The sequence below is a fragment of the Dermacentor variabilis genome, chromosome 11 (genome assembly GCF_050947875.1).
Source record: "Dermacentor variabilis isolate Ectoservices chromosome 11, ASM5094787v1, whole genome shotgun sequence".
Lineage (NCBI taxonomy): Eukaryota > Metazoa > Arthropoda > Arachnida > Ixodida > Ixodidae > Dermacentor > Dermacentor variabilis.
Window position 1 is genome coordinate 83,174,747 of NC_134578.1, and position 26,834 is coordinate 83,201,580.

The 26,834-nt window shown below is 44.1% G+C and overlaps 1 protein-coding gene and 1 pseudogene across 2 annotated transcripts in view; one reads left to right on the top strand and one right to left on the bottom strand.

The window, feature by feature from the left end:
* The window catches only part of frtz (WD repeat-containing and planar cell polarity effector protein fritz), a 58,491-nt gene extending 46,948 nt beyond the window's left edge, over positions 1–11,543 (bottom strand). For both annotated transcript variants that reach the window (XM_075674362.1, XM_075674361.1), the window contains exons 1-7: positions 11,374–11,543; positions 11,088–11,160; positions 10,959–11,003; positions 10,814–10,858; positions 10,649–10,719; positions 7,757–7,816; positions 7,467–7,587 (exon numbers count right to left, since the gene is read on the bottom strand). In XM_075674362.1, coding sequence (XP_075530477.1) covers positions 7,467–7,587; positions 7,757–7,816; positions 10,649–10,719; positions 10,814–10,858; positions 10,959–11,003; positions 11,088–11,148 — 403 coding nt within the window. In that variant the 5' untranslated portion in view covers positions 11,149–11,160; positions 11,374–11,543. The remainder of the gene's footprint in view (positions 1–7,466; positions 7,588–7,756; positions 7,817–10,648; positions 10,720–10,813; positions 10,859–10,958; positions 11,004–11,087; positions 11,161–11,373) is intronic.
* Positions 11,544–11,812: 269 nt separating this feature from the next.
* On the top strand, positions 11,813–26,366 carry LOC142563757 (selenoprotein N-like; annotated as a pseudogene).
* The last annotated feature ends 468 nt before the right edge of the window (positions 26,367–26,834 follow it).

Genomic DNA, 26,834 nt, shown 5'->3' on the forward strand with positions numbered 1-26,834 from the left:
GTCTAAATCTTCCGTTTCATTTCGGGAAGACATCTTGAAAAGCGGCTAAAAAACAAAATTTGCGCTTACGTGCCTCGTACTGTGTTGCATATATAGGCAAAGGAAATGCCATGTCATTTATGCATGCAGTTAACTTTGCATACATTATTCTCGTCTGGTCAACAATATAAAAACAATGCAGAACACGAAATGCAGCTCAAACATTCATAAAACTTTGTGTTGTATTTTTGTATTCTTGTTATCTGTTTAAACTGCATGTTCGCACTCCAGATAGCTTTCCTAGAGAATGCGAAGTGGACCCCTTGTCTGGCCAGAATGGAAAGTGGAGACCTCGATGGAGGCAACCTTTGCCCTCAGTGATTGACGAAGAGCAGGGTCAGGGCGTCGCCCCTGCTGTGTTTACATCTTGGAAGTCGGGTGAAGTTCTGATGACGAGAGGGGCAGACCATGCGCGCGTGTGTGTGCATGTGCGAGAGAGAGGGACAGCCACTCCTTGAAGACCTGAGAGTGGACACCGTGTCTTATGCTGCAATTTTTTTCCGTTGTTCTCCTGTGCTGCTCAAAAGAATGTAAGTCTTCTTCAATATTTCCTTTTCAATCGAGTGTTGTAAATCTTTCACACCTTGTTCTTCAGGTACATTACATCTGGCGTGCACATGCAAGCTGTTGCTATTGGCTTCAGGGTTGCCATCTCAACAGTGGTGACCACTGGGCATCACACGTGCAATCTGCTGTGGAGAACACTGCAACCTTTACACCTAGAGGTACGCACTTAGCCACTGTACAAGGAGGCTGTTTATTACTAAAACTTGCAGCGTGGTTATAAACGTAGACTCCTGCAGCTAGTTTCTTGCAGTACCCATATGGATGAGCTAGCTTGCTTCAGGTACATTTCTATCAAACAATTTTTTTTTCTAAGAGCGACTTTTTTTTAATGTGTAAGGTGCCGAAAACTGGAGCCTGGAAAGAAGCAGCCCAAGGATTCGGTGAAAAATGAAACTTCCCTCACTGTATTGGTGCTGTTGACAGTAAGCATGTTCAGACACAAACCCCTCCTAATTCAGGCAGCTTGTATTACAACTGCACGGTATTTAATGTGGTAGGTCACATTTCCATAACATGTGCTTATGGTTTTATTTTCTTACAGGGTACATACTCCGTCATGCCACTGTTGACAGCGATCTGAAAGTCGTGTGTGTTGATGCTGGGGTGCACGGATGTCAGTGATGGTGGTACATTGTCTGATTCCCGCTTTGGGAAATCACTAAAAAGAGGGCTTGCTCGGCCTTCCACCTCTGAAGCAGGTGCCTGGCACAAACATCATTCCTCCTCACATTTTTGTTGGAGACGGAGCCTTTCAACTTCGTCCAGATTCTCTTCAACTATATTCTGGGAGGTACCAGGATGAAAACAAGCATACCTTTAATTACCGTCCAAGCAGTGTCCGGTAAGTAAAAGCAGCAAATTTGCCCTTGCTTATGTTGAACAGTTTCTTTTTACTTAAATCTGCGGGAGGTGCGTTGAAAAACGCTTTTGGAGTGACAGTCTCCCGATTCAGGATCTTTCGGTGTGCCATCAATCTGCGAACACAAAATGCAGACCACGTTGTAGTACCGTGCCGCGTCCTACACAACTTCTTGAGTGACGACGCGATCTAAATGACGACCCTGAAGATGCATATGGCAACATCACCAGCGGTCAGTGGCGCACCACCCAGTACAGGGGCACCTCGGCAGTGCCCAATCTGCAACCTCCCTCTGGGCACAATTATACAAGGATGGCAGCGGAAACAAGAGACCATTTCTGCTCATACTTTGTGAGTAAAGAGGGTTCCGTGTCTTGGCAACGGGCATCTGCTCGTTTGTGGCCGTCAGAGACAAAGCAAGTAGCCACCTGGATTTTGCTGAACGTCCTGTCTACCGGCCGCTTCTTGTTTGATGTACAGCACAGTGACACTTCGCAGAAGTCAATAAATATGTAAATAAAAACAGGCATTTCTGTGGCTGGCTACTGAAACCCCACAACGAAAGGTGAGTTTCGTACTTTGTGTACTCCTCGTTTCAAGGAATAACGCTGCATTTTACGTCGCGCTTTGTGTTTGAAATAACATTTAACAGTGCAGATCAATTGTGTTTTATTTTACTTCCGTGCTGTACTTTTTCGCTAATTTTTTTATTGCATATCTTTATGTTTATGTTACGGCCTGACCATAAACGGGGTAGGGGGTTGTAGTAGCAAATGAAGCTACTACAACCCCCTACCCCACTGCTTTTGTTTGTGATATTCTCAGTTAACAGGAAAAACGAAAACCAATTCTTTCCTGTTTAAACGCTTCATTTGCTTTGGTTTGTTGTGTTGCCACTGGACTGCAAATTAACAAAATGTATTTAACGATTTTTGTGTTGTAGTGTCTATCTCCACAGTAGAATAAACAAACGTGATCAGCTGGGAAATCTTTTATTGCACTCTTGCCTTTCATGCAGTTCAGTTAATTGCAGCTGTACTAACCCTTTCCCTGCCGGGTTTTTTCCTCACCGCTGCACACTCCCTGCCAGGTTCTTTTATTTTACATGTTAGTTTCTTGAAAATCTTATGCTAGTAACACACTAAAATGCTCTGAAGGTCATGTAAACATTTTTATTCAGGATTATCTCATAGATATTAGTTTTACTGAATAGAAGAAATTGGCACTTAACTAATTAGCAATAATTATCTGCTAATTAGGATGTCCAGGTGTTTAGGAAACTTTTTGGCGTGGTAGTCTTCAAAACAAGGTACCACACAAAGCGGCACCTGGCAGCTAGAACACAGATAGAGAGACTCTTTTCGTTGCTTCGGTCGACACTGTGTGTTAGCACAGACGCGGCAGACTCGTGTTGGGTTCTGCTTTGCGGTAGTCGGTGGTATTAGAGACAGGAAGTGGTGCGTTGTCAGCCATGTCGGATCTTAACCCTTCGACGGGCGTCCTCCCTTTGGCTTCGAGTTTCCTTCATGGTACTTCTCGATTAGGTGGCGGACAAGTTCGAGTCGAAAGTCTGCCATGCTTCTTTTTTTACCAGAGGCTGTGATTTGCAGTAAATTTCTGTTGAGGATGGTAATGTCCAAGAGATGAAAGAAGTACTTCTTGTACCACTTCATGCACTTCCTTGTGACTGTGCCGGTCATGGTCACAACCATATCTACCTTATCTACAGCACCCATGCATAAGTTGTATTTGGAGACGCACAGGGGAATCTTTCTGCTCTCGCCTGTCTTCCTGTCCACCTTCCCAGACTCTACCATGCCACTCTTATGCTTCATTGTGAGCATGAGCACTTCGCGGTTGTCTTTTTAGCGAACGAAGAGAAGCTGATCATTGCACATCTCGCTAGTTTCCCCTTCTTCCGGTTTTTTCTTGTTGTGTGGGATACCCTTCCTGGTCTTCGAGACTGTACCGCAAGCATTGGTCTTCTTCTCGAAAAGGTAGGTGAAGAGGGCGGGACTGGTGTACCAATTGTCAAACCAGAGGACGTGCCCTTTGCCCAGGTACTTGTTCAGTAAAGTGATAACAACTGAGGCTCCATATCCCAGTTGATCTCAGTTGGGGATCCGGTGTACAACACCATGTCCAGCACTATGCCTGTCTTCACATCACAGAGTATGAATGATTTCAGGCCGAATCTGCTTTGTTTGGATGGGATATATTGCTTGAATGCCAATTGCCCTTTGAAAAGAAGCAGGCTTTCGTCAATACAAAGATCCTGGTATGGAGATAGCGCCCCTTGAAAGTTTTTCCGAAGCGTCAAGAGAACCAAGCACACCTCGTGCAACCTGTCACCATGAATCTGATCTTCATTATTGGAGAAATGAAAAAACCTCACAATGAGGAGGAAGCGGTTGCGACTCATCAACTTCGAGAATGCAGGTGTACTCAAGAGGGGATCCGTGGACCAATACTGGGCAATGCTACCTTTTCTTGCATGAGCCGTGAGCATTACGACAGCAAGAAATAAATAAAACTCACGCGCTCCACCTGTTGAAAAATCATCCTACAAGTTTTATGTTACTTATGTGGCATCTCCATAGATGGCGCGACATGCTTGCATCATTTTGTTTTACACGAGTATTATCGGGAGCGGCAGGGAGTGAGTTAAAAAGCCAAAACGAGTATACTCGGGAGAGGCCGGGGGTGTGCATGGTGGTCGCCAGAGTTATCTTGGGAGTGGCAGTGAAAGGGTTAATTGTAATTTGTAATAAGCAGATCGGGATGCTTTCCGGTGCTGTAGGATGCGACGATATTTTGCAGCTCTAACCACAGATGCTGCTGCATGTGCTTAGGTGCTTCCTTAATCGTTGGATCAAGAGGCAGCACGAAATGGGTAACATCGTCCGTGGACTGGCTTTCTGCGAGGGTGCCCCTTATTGTTCGAATTTTCAAATCGACTGCCTCGATTTCCTTCATCATTCCCTGCCTCTTCCGTGCCCGTCACTATCCACTCAGGCAAGGTCACAGATGACTCCTTGCTTGTGGATGAGTTTGTTTTCAGGGAGCGACCAGGCGATGCAAACGTTTCTTTGAAGATCTCCTCTGTTTCACACTCGGTGTTATACACGCGGTGGCACTCTCCTTTGGATGATCTTGTTGCTTGGGTGAAACATCGCTGTGGCTCCTGCGTAATATACATGTGGCTTATTAAAGAGCATTCATACCTTTACACGTGCAGTTGCTCTTAACGACGTGGTTCAAACAAATCTGACATGAACCTCAGCCTTTCCATGTATGGCCCATTCTAGGATTTGCTTTTCTTCATAGCAGTTGTGCCACTCCTGTGCTCATCCTTAAAATCTCTCAGTATGTCCCGTAGTGTGCCCTATAGGTTTCTCCATTGGCTTTGTATTTCGTCCATGGCCACTGAAAAAATTCAAAGCAATATAACAAAATGTAAAAAACAGAAAATACATGCAGAACTTTCATCTCTGTATAAGCGTGTCACCTGACAAGTAGCACACTCTCTAAATACAATGCCGTCAGCTGATTCGTGATCACATTTCAATGTTCTTGGCACCGGGTCGCGTCCTTCACTGGGTGGTCCGAAAAATTGCTGGGAAACCAAAAAGGGAACCTCGAAATATCAACGCCTCGCATTCTGCATTTCTTCACACACAATTGAAAAAGTGTAATTGTCCAAACTTGGCATGCTGAGCAGACTCTTATATTGTCTTGTATCTCTTCACTTCTTTGTGGCTGATTCTTCGTTGCGGGTTTGTGCTACAGAAATCATAATCATCAGCAAGCAACAATCATCTATAAGTGCTAGTTGGCATTGGTGCTGAGCATAGATATAGCGGATAAATTTGATATATTAATTTACAGCTTGCGCGAAGTTACAATGTTTTCAGGGCTTTTGCAAAATCCTACAAATTAGTGAGATAAATAAATAGTACTGATATAAATCAATCTACCGATATATAAATCGGTAGATTGTTATTAAATTTGACAGGGAACTTTTCTATTGGGTTTACGGTCTTTTTATATTTTGATGCACTGGTTTTATTCACGTAATGATGCACTAATGTCTTCCACGTGTGTTTCGACAAGTCACCAGGATGGCTCCTAATGTGCATGCACAGTCGCTTAGTTGTTGACATGTTGGCCTGTGTTGGCTGGTGTATATAAATGTGATGTTCCTCAAACTAAATCTTCAGTTGTAAGTCAGCGCCAGTGTCGTGTTCTTCTTTTCCTTCGTCCTTGTCTGTTTTGCGCTGTTAATTTCTGAAACATGAATCACCACCAACTCGCCCAAGTTCTTCTTCTAGTATAAATCAGAGAGGTACATGATATATACATTTTTTTCCCCTTCAGATGTATTATTAGGTGCAGCTTCCAGAATTGTGATATCATTTATCATTGCAGAGTTGTAAAGTTATTGTTTTGTTTTCCAAAATTGTTCTTTATTTAAAAAATTTTGTACGAAAACTGACAACCTAAATAAACACTCTGCTTACCATAGTCACTACATTCTAACTCTTTTTCTTTAAATGCCGCAAACCTCATCAAATTCGGTGGAGGCGTTGCCGAGAAAACCCATTACTATTTTCCTGTGTATTGGATAGGAGTCCATTTACTTACATAGGAACAAATAAAAAGACTGAACACATACCGTTAGGGCCGATGGTCTTCATTGCTGCCAGCACTTCTTCCCACAACGCAGACCTGTTCGTGGTCTTCTTTTACTCATTAAGCGCAGCATTCCACAAAAGCGGGCACATCACGACTTCATTGATTAAAACATCACTGAAACTGGTGGTCGACATTGCTTCGCTGAGCTTCTAAGATGCGGTAAAACTGGAAAGCGTCTATTTCGACAGCGCCTGCTGTTACGTCACTCACTGCCTTGCTCACATCGCGCCGATCACTGCGACTCAGCGACAGCGCAACCAACTCGTTGGAATCCAGTCGCGGATCGCTGAGCGACAGAATTCGTTGTGTCCCTAAGTGAAAATCGCACCATGTGAAACAGCCTTTAGTCGTACATGTGCAGTGTGCAGCAGGTGTAGTGTGGGAAAAACATTGAAGTGGCTGACGGGTGGTGTAGTGATAGGACGACGTGCTCATGCAACGCAAACCAGTGCGCAGAGGCCCAGTGGCGCTCACAAGCATTGGTGTCTCGCCACTGGCACACATGTAAGGAGGGCGCGGCCAAAAAGTTGCGGTGGCAAGGAAGGCGACAAGAGGACAGCAGGCAGTGGTCATCAGCCATGGAGATCTTATGCAGCTGAGGCCCCTCAGTTCCCCTAGGGTCTGGAGCCAGCAAACCAGGCAGTAAACCGAGCACCGCAAGCATGAGCAGGGTCCAGAGCCACGTGGCATTCTGCCACTACCAGGGACCTGCTGTTCAGATCGACGGCAGCTGGGGGAAAGAATGGGTGTTGAACTCCATGTTCGGACCCATGTAGGTGCGTGGGTTACCTCCTAGGCAGTCCTGTCTCGTGACCCAGAACGCGGCATCGCCCCCGTCACCACCTCCTAATCCTCCTCGTGCCCTCCCAGCCTCTACCAGCCGAAGCCAATGAAACAGCACCGACTTTGCCGTCCCTGCCAGTTGAAGCCGTCGCGGACCAACAGCACCATGACAGCATCGCCCTGTTATTGACTCGTACACTGTGTTAGCACTTAGGGTTTAGCATTTGCAGTAGCTGTTGACGTGGGAAGTTTAGAACTTCGCATAGTGGTTGAGGCTGAATCAATCGCTTGCTGTGCTTGTTCTTGTGAGTATTTTGTTGCTTTTTGTTTTTCTACTTGAAAATACATTTGTGTGCTTTGCTATGACACCCGCATCTCTCGTGTTCATTTCTCAACGCACTGCACATCTGCAGGTGTGACGATCGTCCACTATATAACCACACGGCACATAACAATCCAAAATGTCTTCCAACCGCACAAGCTACAAACCAAATTCTCAATAACATAAAAAAGGGTACCTTACCATCTGTCACATGTTCCGAAGCAAGTCGGCCAACAAGATATCGATCAACAGTGACCCTTCGCAGCTTGCACGAGTCGGGGTCAACTTGCACAAAGATGCAGACACCGCTTTGAAAGAAAAACTGCACAAAAGAATCAAAAAGAAAAGGAACAATGATGTGCATGCATTTTGCTGCACTTGGTGAGCATAAGCATCACTCCAATGTACTCACACAAAACACACAAATGAGGCCAGTAACATAAAAGAACAGCAACTACCAGAGCAAAGCTGGCCAGCGTATGGACACGTACCTCCAATAGTCCAGACGTAATCCATCTTGCGCTGATGCACTTTTGGGCATTCATGATATCCTGCAAAAGTCAGTAGATTTTCCATTAACATATTCACGCTCATGCACATCTCTCATGCTGCCTTTCACCACTGCGTCGAACTGACTGGTACAAATGTCGGTAACTTGAGGTACTATGCAACTGTCGCCTTCAGCTCTTTTGTGATATAACGCACTTCACACCTGAAGCTGTGCTGCACTTGGTGAGCATTCTGAACTGGTTGCATTAGGAGATTACATAACAATTGGTGTATTATGCGCTTGAGAAAGAGAAGCTCCATACTGGAATTATGGCGTTGAGAGCTAGCTAATAAAGTGAAGAAAATCAGGACAAAATTTTTCTTGTCAGTACCACTTTAACATAAAACAGAAGCAAAACCAACACAAGGCACATTGTTTGTGACTTTTGCTTCTGTCCAGTCTTAAAGAGACGCGTGAGGGAAATATTAGACTGGATTAGTAAGTTACACTTCCGGAATGTCAGAAACAAAAATATGATAGATAGGCCTGAAGCTGACATGCTAGCTTCTTGAGACATCATGAATTTCGGACAGCATATTTTCGGGACTAGTAAAGTTTATCAATATACAAGGATTACATAGCACTCAAATGAAATCAAGAAATCTATCTATCTAGTGAGTTTTGAGAACTCTTTATACACAACAATGCTCAAACACGTGAAAATACTTTGAAACATGTGACATCACAGTAACGCATCATTGCTCCAGTTCAGGAATCACATTAAAAAAAGAAAAACGAAACTTCTCTCAAACAGAAACAATCGTTGAAGACGATCACATGGCATCAAAGGCATGGTATCTACTTCGGCCATTCGGCGTGACTTTACGACATGACGGTTGTTGGGTTCTATGTGGGTAGTGGACAAGCGTAAACGAGAGAAACACCAACTGTCAACTGTGGAATCACCAGTGACTGCGTGTTATACATTCGTGCATACCTATGTCTATGTCATGTGGTGCATGTCAAAACGACAATGGCATTAGTACTACAGTGAAGAATGTAAAAACACGGTTAACTTGGGCCATTAAGAAGTTAGCAGAACGTTGTACAGCTTATACGTAGCGTAAACTGCCGTTGAAAGTGGGCCAGTCCCAACAGTCTAACATGGCGCCTCAAAGCGCGAGCTGTCACAAGGAACAAAGGAGAGAAATTGGCATGTGTCACACATGCCGAGTGCTTCAAAGAGCTGGCTGAATTTGGCACAACAAAAGTATCCGTGAAATCACAGCCTAGTGGCAAGAGCACTGGGCTGCTGTGCTCCATGGCAGAGGTTCGATTCCACCATCAGTCAAACATTTTTTTTTTTTTAAGAGAGGTGAGACAGGGCCTTACCTACCTACCTATTGCAAAGTGCCACGAACGAGGTAAAGAATGCTTCGCATTAGAAATACTTCATTGGACTAAATTCACCTAGAATTGTTCTTTATATGTCCATTTATATGTGCCTCTTGCAAGTTAAAGAATAATATAACCAGCTCGTGCAAGCCTGCACCCTGTTAACAATATCATCCAGCTGGACACAAAAGCATGTAAAAAATGCAATAAAGATACCACAAGTGTTTGTATCTTATGGGCTTTCAGCAGGTAGTGTAGCATCTACTTATATAACAACGTTCACTGGCAAGTGCACAACAGCTGCACTGAGAATTCCTCCAACTTGGCAGTAGCAAGCACCGCACCCTAAAGCCAATTTTTATTGGTCGACCTGGCACTCCACAGCATATAATTAGTTTTCTGCTGAACAATGCAAGCCGAGGGTGGTTAAGGTGCAAAGGGTACAGAAATAGCACAAACTACACAACAGAACGGTTCAGGTGTTTTGGTTATAAACTGGAAGTTGTAAAGCACCACAAAAGGAGTGTTCTGCCAAAAGGGCACAGTAATAGCGGAGCCAGGATCAAATTAAATGCTTTCAGGTAGTGGTGCGAGGTGGGCCACCCTCTCCCCATTAGAGGTTCCCTCTAATTGCCTCGACCAGAAAGTTTAAGCAATGATATTCTTCTTCCTCTGCCTGCTCGGATGTTGGATAAACGGGTCAACGTGGTGTTTGCACTCTCTTTCTCTATCTGCCTTCCTTGTAGCATGGCACATTTCCGGTGGCGGTTTTGTTCAATCTTGCATTTTACTGGAACCTCCGAGTTGCTGACGTTGCTGCTGGTTATCTGTGCATGGCAGGCACAATGTGTGGCATGCAATTTTAGCATGACCGAGCCAGGAGTTTATAAGAAGAATCGCATATACTTGGCCCCTCTGTTTAGGCAACATTCAGTATTTGTGGTCATGACTGACTACTTTTGAGCACAACTAACTTTGGCGACAATAACTGCCAGCACAAGGTCAGAGACTGAACAGGAATTATTTTCTGAGCAGCAACACAATATGATGTTACTGCAACAGCAATTAAAAGCTGAAAACGGGGTTTGCCGTGTCTGTCCTGTTCTTTACACTGCCATGATCATGGTGCCTTGTCCTCAGGCCATCTCTTCATATTCATCATTGCCATATGGCGAAGAAAAACAATGTTGTCAGTGGAGATTGAACCTGTGCTCCTGTGGCACTAAGCGGTGTGCTAATTGCTCAGCTATTCGCACAATGTTCATGCCTGGCAATTTGCACAGGGTTTTGCACTTTATGCAAACTGACAGTTGTGGCATCTGCGGTGCATTTCAGAAGCCACAACAGAAAATACTGCAGCAGTCGAGGACCACTTCGTGTACACAGCAAAGAATTTGTTCTTGAGAAGATGGCAGTATCTAGCGAGAGAGGATGCTGCTGTCACACTTTAGAGCCAGAAGAATCGCTGAAGTTTGCCCGATTCTTTTCTTTAGCTTACCTCGAACTCCCAGATGCACTCTCGCAATTTCTCCGGTCGCTTGTTGGATGGAGTCCACATGATACCCTTGGCTTTCAATGAAAAAGCAATAGTTGCATTTCAATACAGTGCATGAACATGGCATAAGGAATGCAACTAGTTACAGCAAGTGCGCGGTATACATACCTTTAGCATATGCTTCCTTTGCGTCTATGTACAGCTCTTCTGGATCTGTAGGAAACATAGATATGCGAATTAAACTCTTCTCAATAGTCAGGGCATGAAGTGATGACGAAAGCTTCACAAGTGAAGAGCGAACAACTGCACTTACCGTGATCACCTTTGTCGTAGAGCTTGAAGCAGCCCAAATCACTACCTAAAGTAGGATAACGAGAAACACTCTAGACAAACACCATAACAGCCAAAGTGCGAGAAGTGGCGAGAAATTGCAAATACGTACCTTTGACTTCAACATCATCTTTCATGGTCCAAAATTGCAGCTCACACAGTAAGGATACCATAGTGATGTGTTCCTGATAGGACCAGATTCAATGGTCCAGAGAAATAATAAAAACAATCAACTTTTCTCACTCACACACGCCCGCGCACGAACACACACGTGCACACACACGCACGAACGCACGACAAGTAAATGGTGTTTTCGACGTGCACTTGACAATCTCTGCTTGCCATCAACAACAGCAACTGTATATCCGCAGTCCGAAACTCAAAAAAACATCACTTACAGCTATGTCAACAACACAACACCACGACCACTACGGCAGAGAACAGAAATACTACAGACGGAGTTGCATTTGAAGTGTATCAACGTCTGAAGCATAGCAGTCGGAAGTTTCTGATCTCCCGTACACCAGCCGACAACAAACTTTGAAGTTTGAACCGCTTCGAACTTTGCGTCGGGACTTAAAAAATTCAAAGTAATACTACTTACTTCCTGCTTCGCTTCATTCACAATTTTTTTTTTACGCAACTACTACAAATATTATAGCGCTACAGTCGCAAGCGTTAAACAAACAACTGACTCAAGTATAGCTTAATTTCTATCAAATTGTATTTTATTCACCAATTTAAAACTTATTTGAAACGTTTTATACTAAGCAAATTTATCAATCTTGTTTTTTGTAACTGGTGCGATTTTGGAGCTTTCTCATTAGTTTGGGTTTTTGGGCGAAGTGCGCGACGGGCGACTCGAAACTTCGTGCGCGCGTACATGGGCGCAGCTGGGAAGTTGGTAAACAATTCCCATGTAACAGCATCGAAAATTCACCGGCACTGCTGGTTGCTGCAACATGTAGAAAGTTACCGCGGTGTTTGCGGCTATGACGACGTTGTGGCAGTTACGGCCAACCGCTGTCATCGGTTCCGCAACGCTTGTCGCCGTCGCCACAGTGATTTTTTCGCTGTCGTACCGGAGTGATGTGCCCCTCAACGGCTTGGAAAACTGTTACGTATTTATTGATCGCTTAAAGAAATCGGAGTTCGCCTTTATATACGCGAACGTTGGTTCATTGCTCGCTTCGATAGGTTTCAGTCGAGAGGGTAGAAGATGGGAAAGCCGAAACGTCACGATACGAAGTTCCTTCCGAGGTATAGATGCGAGTTCGCTGACGAAAAGCATCAGTGAAGAGGTTTCGTCGGTGAGTGTCATCGCTGTTGTGGCACGACGGCATTATGTAAATTTTCTTAAGATCGTTACCGTTTCTCATTATATGCTTTGCTGTGTTGACAAACTTTTCCCTGTGACTTTCCTGGGAGCTCTAAGGCTGTTAACGTTCTCACGAAAGCTAGAACCACATCTCTACACCCATTCTCCCAGCTTAGGCGAGTGACACTGCGCTCTTGTTGTCTGTCATTGGTAGCTTTTGTTTGTTTGATTCAGTTTTAGCTCTGAAGAACCCGACTCCGTCTGTATAAGCAGCGAATCGCTGCATCGATTGTTTTGTGCGCGCCTCAGAATAACCTATTCTCGAAACACTTTTGTTGATAGTTAGTGCCATGAGTTTCGGTGTCTCTAACAATTAAAATCTCTAACTAGCTTATGGTTATATAGCCAGTTGAGTCTTCACCTGAGCACCCTAGCAGAGAACATGTCAATGAGGCCTCACCGCTGTATGGAGGCATAAAATCTTTCAAGGGACACCCTGTAGATGGCATGAGGGGGTTACACAGCACAAAAGCCCTTTGGCAAATGGCACACAATTAATTCAGGTTTCGTATTTAAGGGCACCCACTCGATTGACTGCCATGCTGTAGTAAAGTGTAGATAACATCGTGCTAAGGTATTTCATATTGGTAAACTTGTAGCGCACAATAAGAAAACGAACACAGCAGGACACGTGGTTGAGAAATTGAGATTGTATCTGTGAGAAAGCACATAATTTAGCTTTAGGACGTTGTTAGTTACGGCTAAGCAGTGGTTTATGCAATTAAATTGTGTCGTACACTTATTGCAGAACCCCAACAGCAATCTTCAGGCTCTCCTGTCATGGAGAGAACCTCAGCAGCATGTAAAAACGTTGCCACTGTCCAGATTCTCAGCTTTTTTGCCACCTCATGGTAACATTCACGGTAATCCGTGGTGGCTGTTGGAAGCAAAACACTCGCGGAACTCCGATGGACATGTGGAGGTGGATGTCTACGAACCACCAACACCCGGAACACCGGCCGAAGTCCTGCTTGGAGAGCTTTTCGGGATGTTTCATCAAAATGTCTTCCTCACTACGAGAGCATCGCCTGCTGGAACAGCTGCGGTCGTTACAAGAAGCAGAAACAGCACACTGGATATCCTGTTCAGGTTGGTACACACCAGTCTTTCGTTAACTCCTTATTATCATTCTGACGAAAAGTGACCTTATTTCGCTTGTTTTGTTATGGCATATTTTCAATCTTCACTTTCTACAAAACACTTTTAAGGTGTTTTAAGCCAACCTACTTCACACTTTGTGCGTGCAAACCTCATTTCATATCCCTTCACTAAGCAAACTTCGCCAGGTTACAAACAAACCAGATTGTGAAACGAACCACGCAAAGTTTGTAGATTGCAGCGTCAGTGTGGTTTATAAGATTCCCTTGTCGTGTGGCAAAGTGTATGTAGGGCAGTCAGGCCGCTGTGTTAACGAGCGCCTTAGAGAACATGAGCGATCCATACCAACAGGCACAGGTTCCCATTTGGCTCAGCATTGTAAGATATGCAAGTGCAAACCAATGTTTCGTGATACCACGATCTTGAAAAAGAGCCGTGACACCGCCGCCCGAGAGTTATCGGAAGCTTTTTTCATTCAGTCATTGGGGTCACAGTGCATTAGTGTGCCTTCCTTAACCTTGTACAGTGCTGAACTTGGTTTTTTTTATTCTGTCGCATGAGTGTGCTCTTGGGATCGGATGTTGGTGGCTCCACCGCATGGTGCTCACTGCGCATGTTCCTCTAGTTTGAGCTGTCTATAAAGGAGTGACGCAATAAAATGATGTCAGTTGAGAGTAGCGCCTTGTGCTGGTCGTCTTTCTTGTGTCTGTTGTTTTGCGCTAAACAAAGTATTCATGGAAGCGTCTAGTCTTCTGGCACTTTAGAAAATGTAGTGCATTTTGTTTTATACCTGGAAAAATTAAACCCACAACAGCTGTCTATATGGAAACAGCTTAGTGGGATGTTTCTCAATATATGCTGCTGCATTTACAGTGACTGTTTTCTCTTGAAGTAAGTGCTTAAGATAGCTAATTACTTTTTGCTCGTTTGTGAACCACGGTCATTTTTAAGGGTTTGCGCAACAAGCTGAAACACCTTGCATAATGCTAGTGCCTCTGTCACAGCAATGCAAAACCAACATGCAGCACATTTCGCTTATTTGGGCTGTGTATTAATTGAAACAGTTCTCTGTACTTTTACCTTCATGTAAGGTAAGGTCCAGGTCCAGTCACATCACTGGAGCAACAGGCATTTGTTGACTTGGCTACAATTCTGTGCTGTCCATAGTGTCGGTGCATTTGGCAATTAAACAATGTGAAAACAGCAGTGATGGAGCATATGCCCACTGACACATTTTATCCATCATGTCTCTTTCTTTGGCCAATCCCTGCAGGCAGAGAGTGATACATTGTTGCATTACAATTCTGAACAGTTATAGCGATAGTCCTTATACTCTGTCACATATCTATGGTGTGTGAGCTGGGTCAGCCCACATACAACTGGTATAATAGTTATTGTGTTGTGCAGATGCTATAAGTAGATCACACTGTGTTACGTAAAGTGACTGATTGAGAACGCGGCCCCCTATCTCTGTGCCGACAGGTCCCACGTTGAGTTCCAGATCAGCACGTCACCACAGAGGCCACTTTGGTTCACGCCTGCTCAGTTCCAAGGACGAGTGGTGATCAGTGAGGACGGTTCTGTCCTGCACCACTTTGAGGCTCACGTGCCCACCAACCGGCAACTTAACGTTGGTGTGTGCAGCGTTGGTTTTCTATTTTCTATTTCTTACAGTGGAGTTGTTATTGGGGCTACACTTTTCCAAAAACACAAACACTAAAATATGTCAACGTGAAAGTAGTAGTAATTGGTTGTTTATTTCTTGCATAAATGGAGAATTACTGCAGACCGCACTGTAACTGTCTAATACTAGCTACATCTACTGACACCTGGACTGCCGGTCAGCAGGGGGGGCAGGTTTGAGGGGCGGGGGGAAGGGGTGTAGACAGGGAAGTAGGACAGAGTAGGGGGACGGAAGCTATTCACATACTGTACAATGATATAAAAATACAAGCAAATAAATAAAAAAAAGCTGTGTAAACAAGAAAAGCCATAGTTCGGTTTTGTTGTCATTTCGAGGCAGTGTTTGCAAACACAGCCCTGGAACAGGCACTGTTTGGTTGGTGAAAAACGGCCACAGCTAGGTATATAAGGATTCAAAAGTCAGTGTACTGAAGATTACAGGAGCTGTGGGGTGTGATGAGGCTAATGTGTGGCCAAAATTACAAGTCCTGGAGCTTTAATGAAATGTGCTTTGGGAAATTATCAAAGTGGAGGAGGTGGCAGGGGGGCTAGCTGCACTACCAGCTATGGAATGTGGCCTGTGGTTCTAGTTATTATCATAGAAAAAAAAAAAACTCTGGTTGGCGATAAAACTTCACTGAATTTTGAACTTGGAACATATGCCATCTAGGTCAGTATATCCTACCCCTATTGTTTGATTATTATTACCCATCACAGAGTATTCAACTACTTGCGAGTGGTGCGCCCTCTAACATATTAAATTTGTTGACCAGTTTTATGCACTGTTCAAAGCTCTGCCTTAGCGCAAGTTTCACCATGCAAACATTTATTTCTTGCTTCTAGATCTGGAATGGCTATCACAGCGGTATAGTGGTGACGCGCCGACCACAGAAGTGGACATTGGAAAAGTTGCTGAGATGGTGCTTAATTTGGAAACTCCCAATGGGCCGCCTATGGAAATGCGCCCGTCATCTATAAGCTCCAACGAGGAGGACAAGGCACTTAGAAAGCTGCATCAGATGTTCTTTCCTTTCCTCAAGGTGGGTTTGAAGCACTTCTGGAAACACTTGACTTCAGGGTGGTTGGAAACACTGTCTGGAAAACGCTTGACTTTGTCGCCATTAGCAAGGGCGTGTTTTAAAGTGCAAGTGAAACTCACAGTGCACAGTACGGGACCTCATTAGGACTTCAATATGGTCGCTAGCCAGGCTTGTGGGTAGCCGTCCCCTGAAGTATACGCCTCATTAGGGCAGTCATAAGAAGTGACGAGTGACTTCGTATGACTGTGACTAATGTGCATTACGTCTGTTTCAACGATTTGTAACGACCATCTAGATCTTACATAAATGTTACTTCAGCAATACGGTTTGTCACTACACTGCTCGAAAGCTAATCGCATTACTGTCGACAGTCATGAGATGAGCATTGCTGTAATTTTTTAGCCCACTGTTTCACTTGGACTCCACGAAATTCTGGGATTGGCTCTCGTTTCTTTTCTTTTTCCCTTGTGACATGTGCCCTTGCGATCGGCTCCTCATCATCGTCTCTTCCGAAGCGCTGCACTTGCATGAGTGTGCTTACCCTTCACTGTTATCTTACTTTTCTTCTTTCCATACACTGCACTCGCCCTCGTGCACTTCAGTCATCACAAAAGCCCCCAGTTTGAAAAGTGTTTCCTTCAAAAGAAAAACTGCGACTCGGTGTGCTACAAGTCCGCCACAACACATGATAAATGTTACAAACAGCATCCGTTATGCGTCCAGCACATAACGATCGCAATTTCAAAATAAATTTCAGCATTGAAAGAAAGAAGTTCTGTTCAGTCAAAGGTCAAAGATATCGAGACGGCAACCAGTGATTCATCACTTCTCTCATATTATCTTGTCCCAGATCAGATGAATGCTACGTTTTGCCTGCTTATTGGAGGACGGGACTGACGCCACTTTATGGACCTCGGAGAGGAGAACGGCTGTGTTTCCGCATGACAGGACTCGGGAACTTAGCCCACTTGGACGAATTTACATTGCTGGAACTGAATGATGTTTTCAAGTTCCGAGCCTCACGACTCATTTCCTCCAAAATCGAGAGAATGTATCCTTTCAACCTGTCAGCTGAATTTGCAGAGTAATTTGTGTCATTCACAAGTGACACTTCAGAGGGCATAGTGGCTGCCTCATTATTCAATGGGGAATGCACGCCAATCTGCTCCCTTTGTTTTCTCTATAATGATTAGTTTCTGACACCTTAACAATGCGTTCATCAGCAGAAGCACACTTTGATTGGTCAACAACCTTTTCAAACCTGCATACATGCACGCTTTGCATGCATCATGACACTGTGCCCTTTGTTTGTGCCTTTTAAGCAGCGTTAGTTAAGCTTCCCCTCATTACTAGCCATCATCAATGCATGTTTCAAGCTACCAAGTAGTAGCAATCTCTTAGTAGTAGTAGTACAGTCTCATTGTAACCTTCCCTTGAAGCCTTCTGCATTGGCACTGGTGCCTTGGCTGCCTCGGTAGTGACTGCATTCTCCTGACACCTATATTGCAGCTGCAAGATGCTTTTTTTGCATCCTTCAGGCCATTGTGCCAACAGGCTGCCTGATCATCCAACTCATCAACAAATACACAGGTGCCTTACCACAACCTGAGTTCAGCGGTAGCAGAAGCCAGGCACCACGAGAAGCTAGTCCACTCCATCATCACCTGGGGTCCGCTGGATGACCAGTCCTGCTGAGGAAGCGCTCGGACCCTGCGACAGGGTCCGCTGGCTTCGCCTGCAGTTCAAAAGCTCCTGCAGGCTGGCTTTGTCAGCTCCTGGAGCTTGACGGCTGAACTACATGTATGTACTAGCATTCACTGGTGGACACCTGACTGCGGTCGAGCTATGGTGTACTGGAATGGGGCAGTGTTTCGTCCATATAGCAAAACAATGGGTGGACCGTGGTCATTTCGGCGATGATGCCACCAGGCGTGTGCTGCGATCAACCGGTGTGCCTAGTGCGCAAAATTTAGATATGTTCCGCAAAACTTTGACAAACTCCTAGGAAAAACTGTTAGACAAACTGTTAGACAAAATTCGAATACACTAATAACGCTGTCTAGGCTTGCACATTTCCAATCACAGATCATGTAGTGTTCCTGATCGCCAGCTCAGTGTTTCGGTTGCAGAAGACAAACAAACACTCCTCTGCTCATCCCATTCAGTAAGCACACATGTTTTTGTTATCAAAGTATTTCGAAACACATGATTGATAAGAAGCCTTGAAGGAGAGCCTACCTGTACTGTGCCAGGTAGGTTGCATTGGATTCCTTTCACAATACATCAGCCGGAAGAGCGGTTGCCAGGTTTCGCTGAACAAAAATGTTCTGTGACGAATGCTGCCACCATGGCTTAACATTTCGCTCCCCAGAAGGGCATCGAAGAGCAAGAATACGATCAATTTGCCCGATCTGAAAAATCCTGGATTTGTTCTTGTTGCGCAGGAACTACGACGTACAAACACACTTACACAGAAAAACATTCTTTTACAAAGCCAGTGCTTGTCATGCACATAAAGAACGTGCAAATGAGACAGGACAAACCGCAAGAAGCAATTGGCAAGCTTTGCACAGACATGCGTGACCTCTGCGACAACTGTAACTGCTAATCTCTGAGGCCCTGTGTTGTGCCCTTATGGATCCGCTTGCCAGCAATGACTCCAGGCTGCAGTGACAGATAACGCTGCAGTAGACTGGTGTGCTCTAGCACCCCAGGCCCCATCAGTGAAAAACAAAAAAAAACTTAAGTTTTTGCCGTCGAGTGACACTGAGGCCTGTTCAGTACGTCATAGTCGAGCCCACTTATAAAGGACATTAGTCAGACGCATTCGTTATAGCTGATTATTCGGAATAAGTACGTGCAAGAATAAGTCAACAAAATGGCAAAAAGATCTATACCTTTCCAAACTAATCATTAAGTTTAGCTTCTTAAATGCCACCCTAGTGATCATGGTTTCCAGATTGTTCAAAGCAGACATGTATCACCTAGCGCTTTGCTATGGACTGTAAAGTGCGATTTTAAGTGACAATGAGTGTGTATGAGCGGGTGTGAGTAGGAATGTGAATGAGTGCCAACAAGTGTGAGTGAATACATTGCCTGTTTTTTTTAAGAGCCCAATTACCGTATACTGTATACGCATGTAAGGGCCACCCTCGTGTAAGGGCCACACTCCCACTTTGGTTTGGAGGGCGAAATTTTGGGGGAAAATGCAAAACGTCTCGCCAGAAAGCAAAGTTAGTTCCGTTGCCACTAGATTACGCCAGCTGCTTTTCCATCGATGCCACTCGGGCTGCCATCGTCGTGCCATTATTTCGTTGCGTGGCACGCCATCTCTGTTGGCACTGTTTCCAGTCAGATTAGTAGAATCTCACCTCTAGAGAAGGGAGTCCTGTTTGGGTAAGATCTGATCAGGGATGGTGAGCCGGCATCTGAGGTCGTTTACTGTCGCATTATGTCATTTGCGCCTCTCGTAACGTCTGCTACAGTTGCAAAAACAGTGCGAATCTTTTGCGGGCTGTCATCGGCCCGATTCGTGTAAGCGCCACACCCAGCCAAGATTCTAGAAAAAAAAAAAAAGTGCGTCCCTTGCACAAGTATATACAGTATTCACACCTACCCACGGCACTGCCGCACACCAATTTCAGGTTCTGCTACATGAATATTTCATAAATACACTTCATAAATGTTTTGATTTGGTTGTGCTACATTTCGTTCTAGCTGCTGCATTAGGGCAGAGCATGTGTTCACAGCGTCCTTGCAGAACAAAGCCTGTGACTTTTTGTATAAACAGTTAACACCTTCAAAGAAAAACAATTTTTAATGTTGTCCATCAAATTTCAATATTTTTTGGTTTTGACTGTAGTGAATTTGTAATGAAGAAGCTAGAGGCCATCCTTCCAGATGCCTGGTTCAATTCTTATTGTTATTCTTTCCTCATACCCTGCACTTCCCTGTGCATTTCATCTTTACCTACTTTTTTATATTCTAAGGTTGGCAGGCCCGAGTCTACGTGTTATATCACGTGATGCCCTCTGTTTCAAACGTTTGTATTGTATGATGTATTGCTGAATGTATCAGCTGAGCTGGAATCCAGGAAATTAACATGGTAACCATGTGGTGTTCGTTTCAAGGATTACGCTGCCTCCGAAACGGATCAAGCAACGAAGAAAATGGCTGCTGCCTGTCTCAGCGAGTACAAGTTTCCCGTCCAGATTGTGTGCCTCCTGCCGAATGCAACAGTAGTCGACAGCATCTGCGCCAATGACCTTCTCGCCGTAGATGACGTTGATGAAGTGGAACTTCAAGGGTAGGCTTTAATTTCTTGTACATTTAGTTAAGCCGAGTTTAAACAGACATGAAGGGAAAACACTAAATCGGTTTAAGCTGATAAAGTATTCTTTCAAAACTCTAGTTAAATTTGCTGTAAGAACTTGGTAAATACAAGAGAAAGCAATGGTCAAACTTTCGTTTTGTGGTTTTCGTGCCACAACTTCACTGCCATACGTCAATGTGGTGTCAGGGATTTCAAATTATTTTCTTGTACTTGGGCTGTTCTGACCCCACAAACACTATTGAAGCTTGCTGAGTTAAGATTCCTTTAGAATGAGATTGAAAGCCAAAAAGGGCAGCCCTCACAGCCCCCCCCCCCCCTCTTTTTTTTTTTTTTTTTAACAGCTTTGTCCACATTAGCTGAGACACAGTGTAAAGCTGAAACTTCAGAGATAACCAGGAATTTTAAAAAGAAGCTAAGGACTACATGACAAGTGATAAACAAGGAAGTTATAGCTGTAGTGTTCAGAGATAAAATGACAGGATAAAGGATCGATATGGAATAAGGAGCAAATGTGCACGTCGTACGATTTAAATTTGCGCAAAATGCAATGGGTGACAATAAATGGGATCGAAGGAAAGCAAGCCTTACACGATACCACCTGTGGCTAGTTTTCCAATTAAGGATACAGGGTTATGCTGGGTTCAGCTTTTGCAGGTGTCGAACTTAATAGTTATCAACAATCCAATTTAAAATTGTTTTCCACTGTACACTCAGTCATCTAATGACAAACACACTGGGCATGCTTATTTATTTGAAGAGTCACTCAAGGTAGGGACAAAATTGCAGCCCACAGAAGGCTAGCCTTACAAGCAGGATGTTTCAGTTTCTCTTCACAAAAAATGTTTAACTGACATTAATTTACATTGTGCGTATCATGCACTGTCTATGTAAGTCAACCTATGCTATCAGGATATCCAGAAGTTCAAAAAATGAAAGGGAGCATATTAGATGAAAAACGGGACAGGGTCTTTGTGGGTAATTGACTGATCTTGACTAAACAATGCACAAAAATGACTAACACGAGCTGTTACACACTTCCGTCTATTTGCTCTTGCAGAAGCATGTGTTGTTACTGTGATTGGCTCTGTTTCTCGCACTTCTTTAATTGAGGTTTGCTTGTTTAGCGACCGATTGATTGGTGACCATTGTGTGTTAGGAATAATAAAGGGCGATTGACAGAAGTCCGTTGTTCTTGGCCACCTCTACATTTCAAAAGCCTCCATTTTGAAAAGGCCCATTCCGCCTAATTATACATTTTTCTTTCTCGTTCAGATTCACTGACCCCATCGAAATGGCTTACCACCAGTTCCTCAGCTCCTGCATTACAAAGGCCCACACCAAGCACCTCTTTGAGGTTTCCTAAACCTTCGTCTCTCGCAAGAATTTTGCACCATAATCAAAACATACACGAAAGTGCCTTTCACTGTAGCGTCGGTAGCTATCACATGAAATCAAAACAATATTTTACACTCGGCCTTAGTTAAGTGGCCCTGTCTCATGCTTGGTCACATCGTCACTGAGAACATGATGTCCAGTTGTAATTCATGGTAATACAGTTGAGCTTTGTTATAACGAAGACATGTCCAACACAAAAATACCTTCGTTAAATCCTATATTTGTTTTAGGCATACGCACTGACATTAGCATGAAGAAAACGAAAATTCACAGTTGAGTGTAAACAATAACGGTGCCTCCAATTAAATGAAGCACGGCCAGTCATATTTCAGATTCACTACGTTATATATAACATGATGAATTATATACTTGTGTGTTCAGATATATCGAGGCTCAACTGCACTCAAAGCATGTCAGCTATGTTATGAATGCAAACAACTTGTGATCGAAACTGTCACACTGTGCTGAGCTATTACAGTGCCTGTAGATGTCACATATCAATATATTCATCTATCATAAGTTCTGGAATGTACACATAGACTGCACCCGCTGTGTTACTGCTAGTAACTCGAGCTTAGCATGAATGCTGCTGACAATTGAAGCTTAGCATGAATGTGAAATCAAAGCGTGTATACCTGACACCTATTAGCTTTTGCTTTTCCTGTGATTATCTGTGATACAACCGCCTCCACCAATCACAGCATTTTTTTCTTTTGTAACATCGCGATGCAAGCGTCTGCAAAAACATCACATCTGTTCCGTCGTAAAGCCCTTTTAAAGTAAAGCCTCGTTAGCTCAAAGTATGATATCTTGAAATAACAATTTTTTAAGTTGAGTTTTTTTCGCCGTGATGTCAACTCTATGTATTTTTCACCTCTTATGTCTAAAAAATTTTTGCTCCATACTCCGAATATCTCAAAATCTCAACTGTAAAACTGCCTGGGAAGAGTCAAAACCCGAAGGTTTCCATATTTTGTGTACAGCTGCGATATTGCCTAAGAGTGAAATCAGAATTATGTGGCCACAGCGACTTTCCATTAATGGCGTGAACCAGCCTAGGCTTTACTTTAATAAATATTTTTCATTTGCACAAAATGTGTGCGTGCCCTCCCAGTGGTGTGCGAGGCTAGACGGAGAGGTTAAATCCATTACGCCCGTGGCTCGGGTAGCACCGTGCTTATCAACCCCTTGCAGGAAAGGGCCTGGCATCACCACTGGCGAAGTGCGCCTTCGCACCGACCAAGGTCACGCCAGAGAGAGCAACCCGCTTAACAACCATTGCTATTTGCCCGATAAATGTGAAAACGACAAGCGACTTCCGCCAAACCTTTCACAATGCATCGGGATTGTAGAGGTCTTCGAACAACAGAAAGCTGAGCTAGTTGGTAAGGATTCATTATGCAAAAAAGAAGTGAGGCGTGCAGACAGGACACAAGAATAGAGAAGTGGACAACACGAACGCAACACAAACGGCGTTCATGTTGTCCACTTCTCTACTCTTGTGTCCTGTCTGCACGCCTCACTTCTTTCTTGCATAATTGTAGAGGTCTCTTTTGCAAAGGGAGACGACTTTATGAATATCCCAACGCGTGGATTTCCTTGACAGCCGAGCATTGTGGCTTCCGACACTTTTCATCTGGTAGCGAGCGATCGTGCTGCGCCATGCTAGCTAGTGTAGTCAGGCGCCGCACTGCATATTCGTTCTCCCTTTCTCTCGCTTGCACACGATTGATTGCTGCCACCTCTCTGTGGCTCTCATGTAAGCGGTGAACTGGGAGTAGAGCTTTGCTTTTTTTCTTCTTCTCATTGAGGATGCTGTCAGTGGCGCATCAGTACAGCTATGGCATATTAATTGCGACCTTGAGGAAGGCAGTCAACGCTCTTGAGCAGGCGCAGTCGGACGACTCGCTACAGCTAAATGAGGCGAGCATGTGAGCCCACGGCGTAGTTTCAGTTTTTGCGAGATCACGGCTTGGCAAGGTCACTGGCTTCATGCTTGTGCAGCGTAAACAGTAACGTCACTTGTGCACATTCACAGTTCTGGTTGAGTTTTCTAAGTGAACTTGTATGGAATTCATTGCGGTGTCAGTTTCTTTTTTTTTTTTCCGCGTTTGTAACTGGTTTTCAGTGCCAAGCACACTGCCTCGCCACAGTGCTAGGAACGCTCTTGTCTGCAGATGCCGATCTGTCCGGTGTCGATTCGCGTGAAATCTCGCGAAAGTGATAGTGTTACCAGAAGTGATCGACTGAGAATACTGCTACTAGTATACTGAGCTCTTGCCAGCAAGTTAGCTGCTACCGGCGCCATACTGGCAAGTCCCTGTGGTCCACGAGTGATTTTTGCAATTTCAGTCATCTTGAAACTCTGCTTATCTCGACACATTGTTTGGTATTTAAGAGTTGGCACTGGAGAGTTGATAAGGTTTTACTGTACTTAAGCAAGATATGCCAAGGCAAGACACCCAATATTTTCTACTGTTCACCACTCAAGATATCACTTGGGAAACAATCACACATAACTTGTCATTGTGCTCAACCTGAGATCTTAGCGTGCATTTCAATGCATTAAAGGACTCCTCATCAGGTTTGAGTGCTATAAACAGATAAGTGTAGTGCTTAGATCATGCAGCAATGACCGTGTCTGCAGTGTATTCCACCAACATATGGTGCGAAAGCAGCTGAAGATTCAAACAAAAACCTATGTGCTGTTTAGCTCGAAAGCCTACCGGTGAGATGACAACACATGTATGATGCTTTTACATAGCACACACAGCACAAATAACACGCAGCAGCGTGGAAAACTTGAAAATTTCGATGAAACGCAAAGGGCGTAGAATGTCCTCTGGCAAGTATGCCATGCAGCAATAAAAGAAGGGAGACAAACAAACAAAAGCAAGAATCTTCTGCTTCTTAAAGCAGTTACATGCTGGTGTGACAAAGAGTGGAATTTTCCTAGTAGGTTAGCACAAATGTTCCAGTTGCTACCCATCACAACGTATTTCTGTCACAGTTTTGTGTAAGCCAGCAACACTTTTTTTGCTCACAGGACACAAGATGTAGCACGCAGTGCAGTGCCTTAGGGTTTTACACGCATGCTCATTTTAAAGCAGCCTTTATGTTCGAAACGCTGCGCGCAGAGCTTCACCTGTTTGTTCTCCTGAACCTCGACACACCAAGATCTTTCATGATGTTGATGTAGTGGTGCCTTTGCTTTAAGCCCAAGTCAGGTGTTCAAAACAGTCGTGTTTTGATGTTGGAGCTAAAGCTCCGTTTAAGCTAAATGGTCTTATCCCAATTTAGTAGGGGGGGGGGGGGAGGGAGAGGAGAGACTGCAATATCTTGGCAGTAATCGCACATCTTGCAGCTAGCCCAGTGACAGACTGGTTTAGTGTACTGGTTGACTGTAAATAAAATGGGAAGGACTCGTAGCTTTTCCTTCAACACTGATCCTATCACTTTGCTAATTGGAGTAATGTACAGTACAATCCACTGTTAAAGGGAACACATGCAAATTCTTCCCTCGGACAAGTGCACAATTGACCAGCTCTGCAGCAGGTTCCTGTGCATACCTGCACAGTTCACTGACATAGCATGTCGGCACTTGCAGCTGGAGAACCAGAAGGTTATATAGTGCGTTCCCTTTGACGTTTGACTACACTGTACGTGGTAGCATTACGAGAGTGCTGTGTCGTTTCAGCTTCAATTAGTCTCGCGCAATCCAATTGCAAGTGCGTCGAGAGCAGCTGCCTTCCAAAGGGATAAGCTGCGCTTTCCCCCCGAAGAACGGCTTACGAATTGCCGTGTAACTATCTTTGTCATAGTTGCCATAGTTGACAATCGAGCAACGACATGGAATGTCAACATGGAATCATTTTTGACAGAGCAAAATGTGCCTTAGCATGCTTGTCATGATCATTATACTCATTAAGGAAGAATGGGTCAGCAGTGGGTGAACAAGAGAAGTCTTAAGCCACTGTCTTGCGCTAATGAAACCAAGTGCCTGTGTTGAAACGTTGGCTCTAGGCACGCTTCATTTGTGCACTTTTGTTCAATTCAAATCTCCATCCTTTGACCCTTTCCTTGTTTTCACCGGAGAAAAATGTTACTCGTGAATGTCTGAGATTTCTTTTAGCAGCAGCCTTCGTAATTCAGAAATCTGCTCTACGAGAACATGTGTTCAAGGATGCCAGTGTTCACTAGTCTGCGGGTCAGAGTTTTAATGTTCCAGCACGCTGTCAACGAAAATGTGAGAATGCAACCTTGTGCCCAAGCTTTTTGCTGGTGTGGTTTGCAATTCTTTTCAGTTTGCATATTCTTTATTCTAATAGAAATACTGAAGGAAAACACTCAAGTTTGTCTGCCTTATGAAGTTGTCTTTCAAAACCGTCTGCGACGGTGAAAGATGATGGATGCTTTATGCAGGCTGCTTGTGTGGCTTTAATAAAGGATGTTGTGTTTACAATTTGCACTGCCTCTCATTGAATTGGGAAAGACACTCTGAGTATGGTATAGTCGTCAATGACTTAGTCAAAGAAAATAAGCATAAAGGCCTCTGAAGCTTTAACAGCAACATGCAAGTGCGTTCTTATTATCAGTTGTGTGTTTTGTACAGCTGTTGCAAAGCTCTCTTGCTTGCTTAATTGGGCAGTGCCCCCCCCCATGAATATGACAGTACATAGCGCACAAAACTGCGAAGCCGTGTTGCGACTAAGTTTCAGGTCTCCACAGAGCTACCACAAATAACCTCAGTTTAATCCTATGGGTGTACATTAAGGGTCCTTAGATGGCGAAAACTAATTCAGAGCCCCATGAATACAGCGTGCATCACAATCTGATTATCATGGTTTTGGTACGCACAACCCAAGAATTTAATTTATTGTTCAATTTAACCACTTTCTTGTACCATAAAACACGAGTATAGAGATTATATAA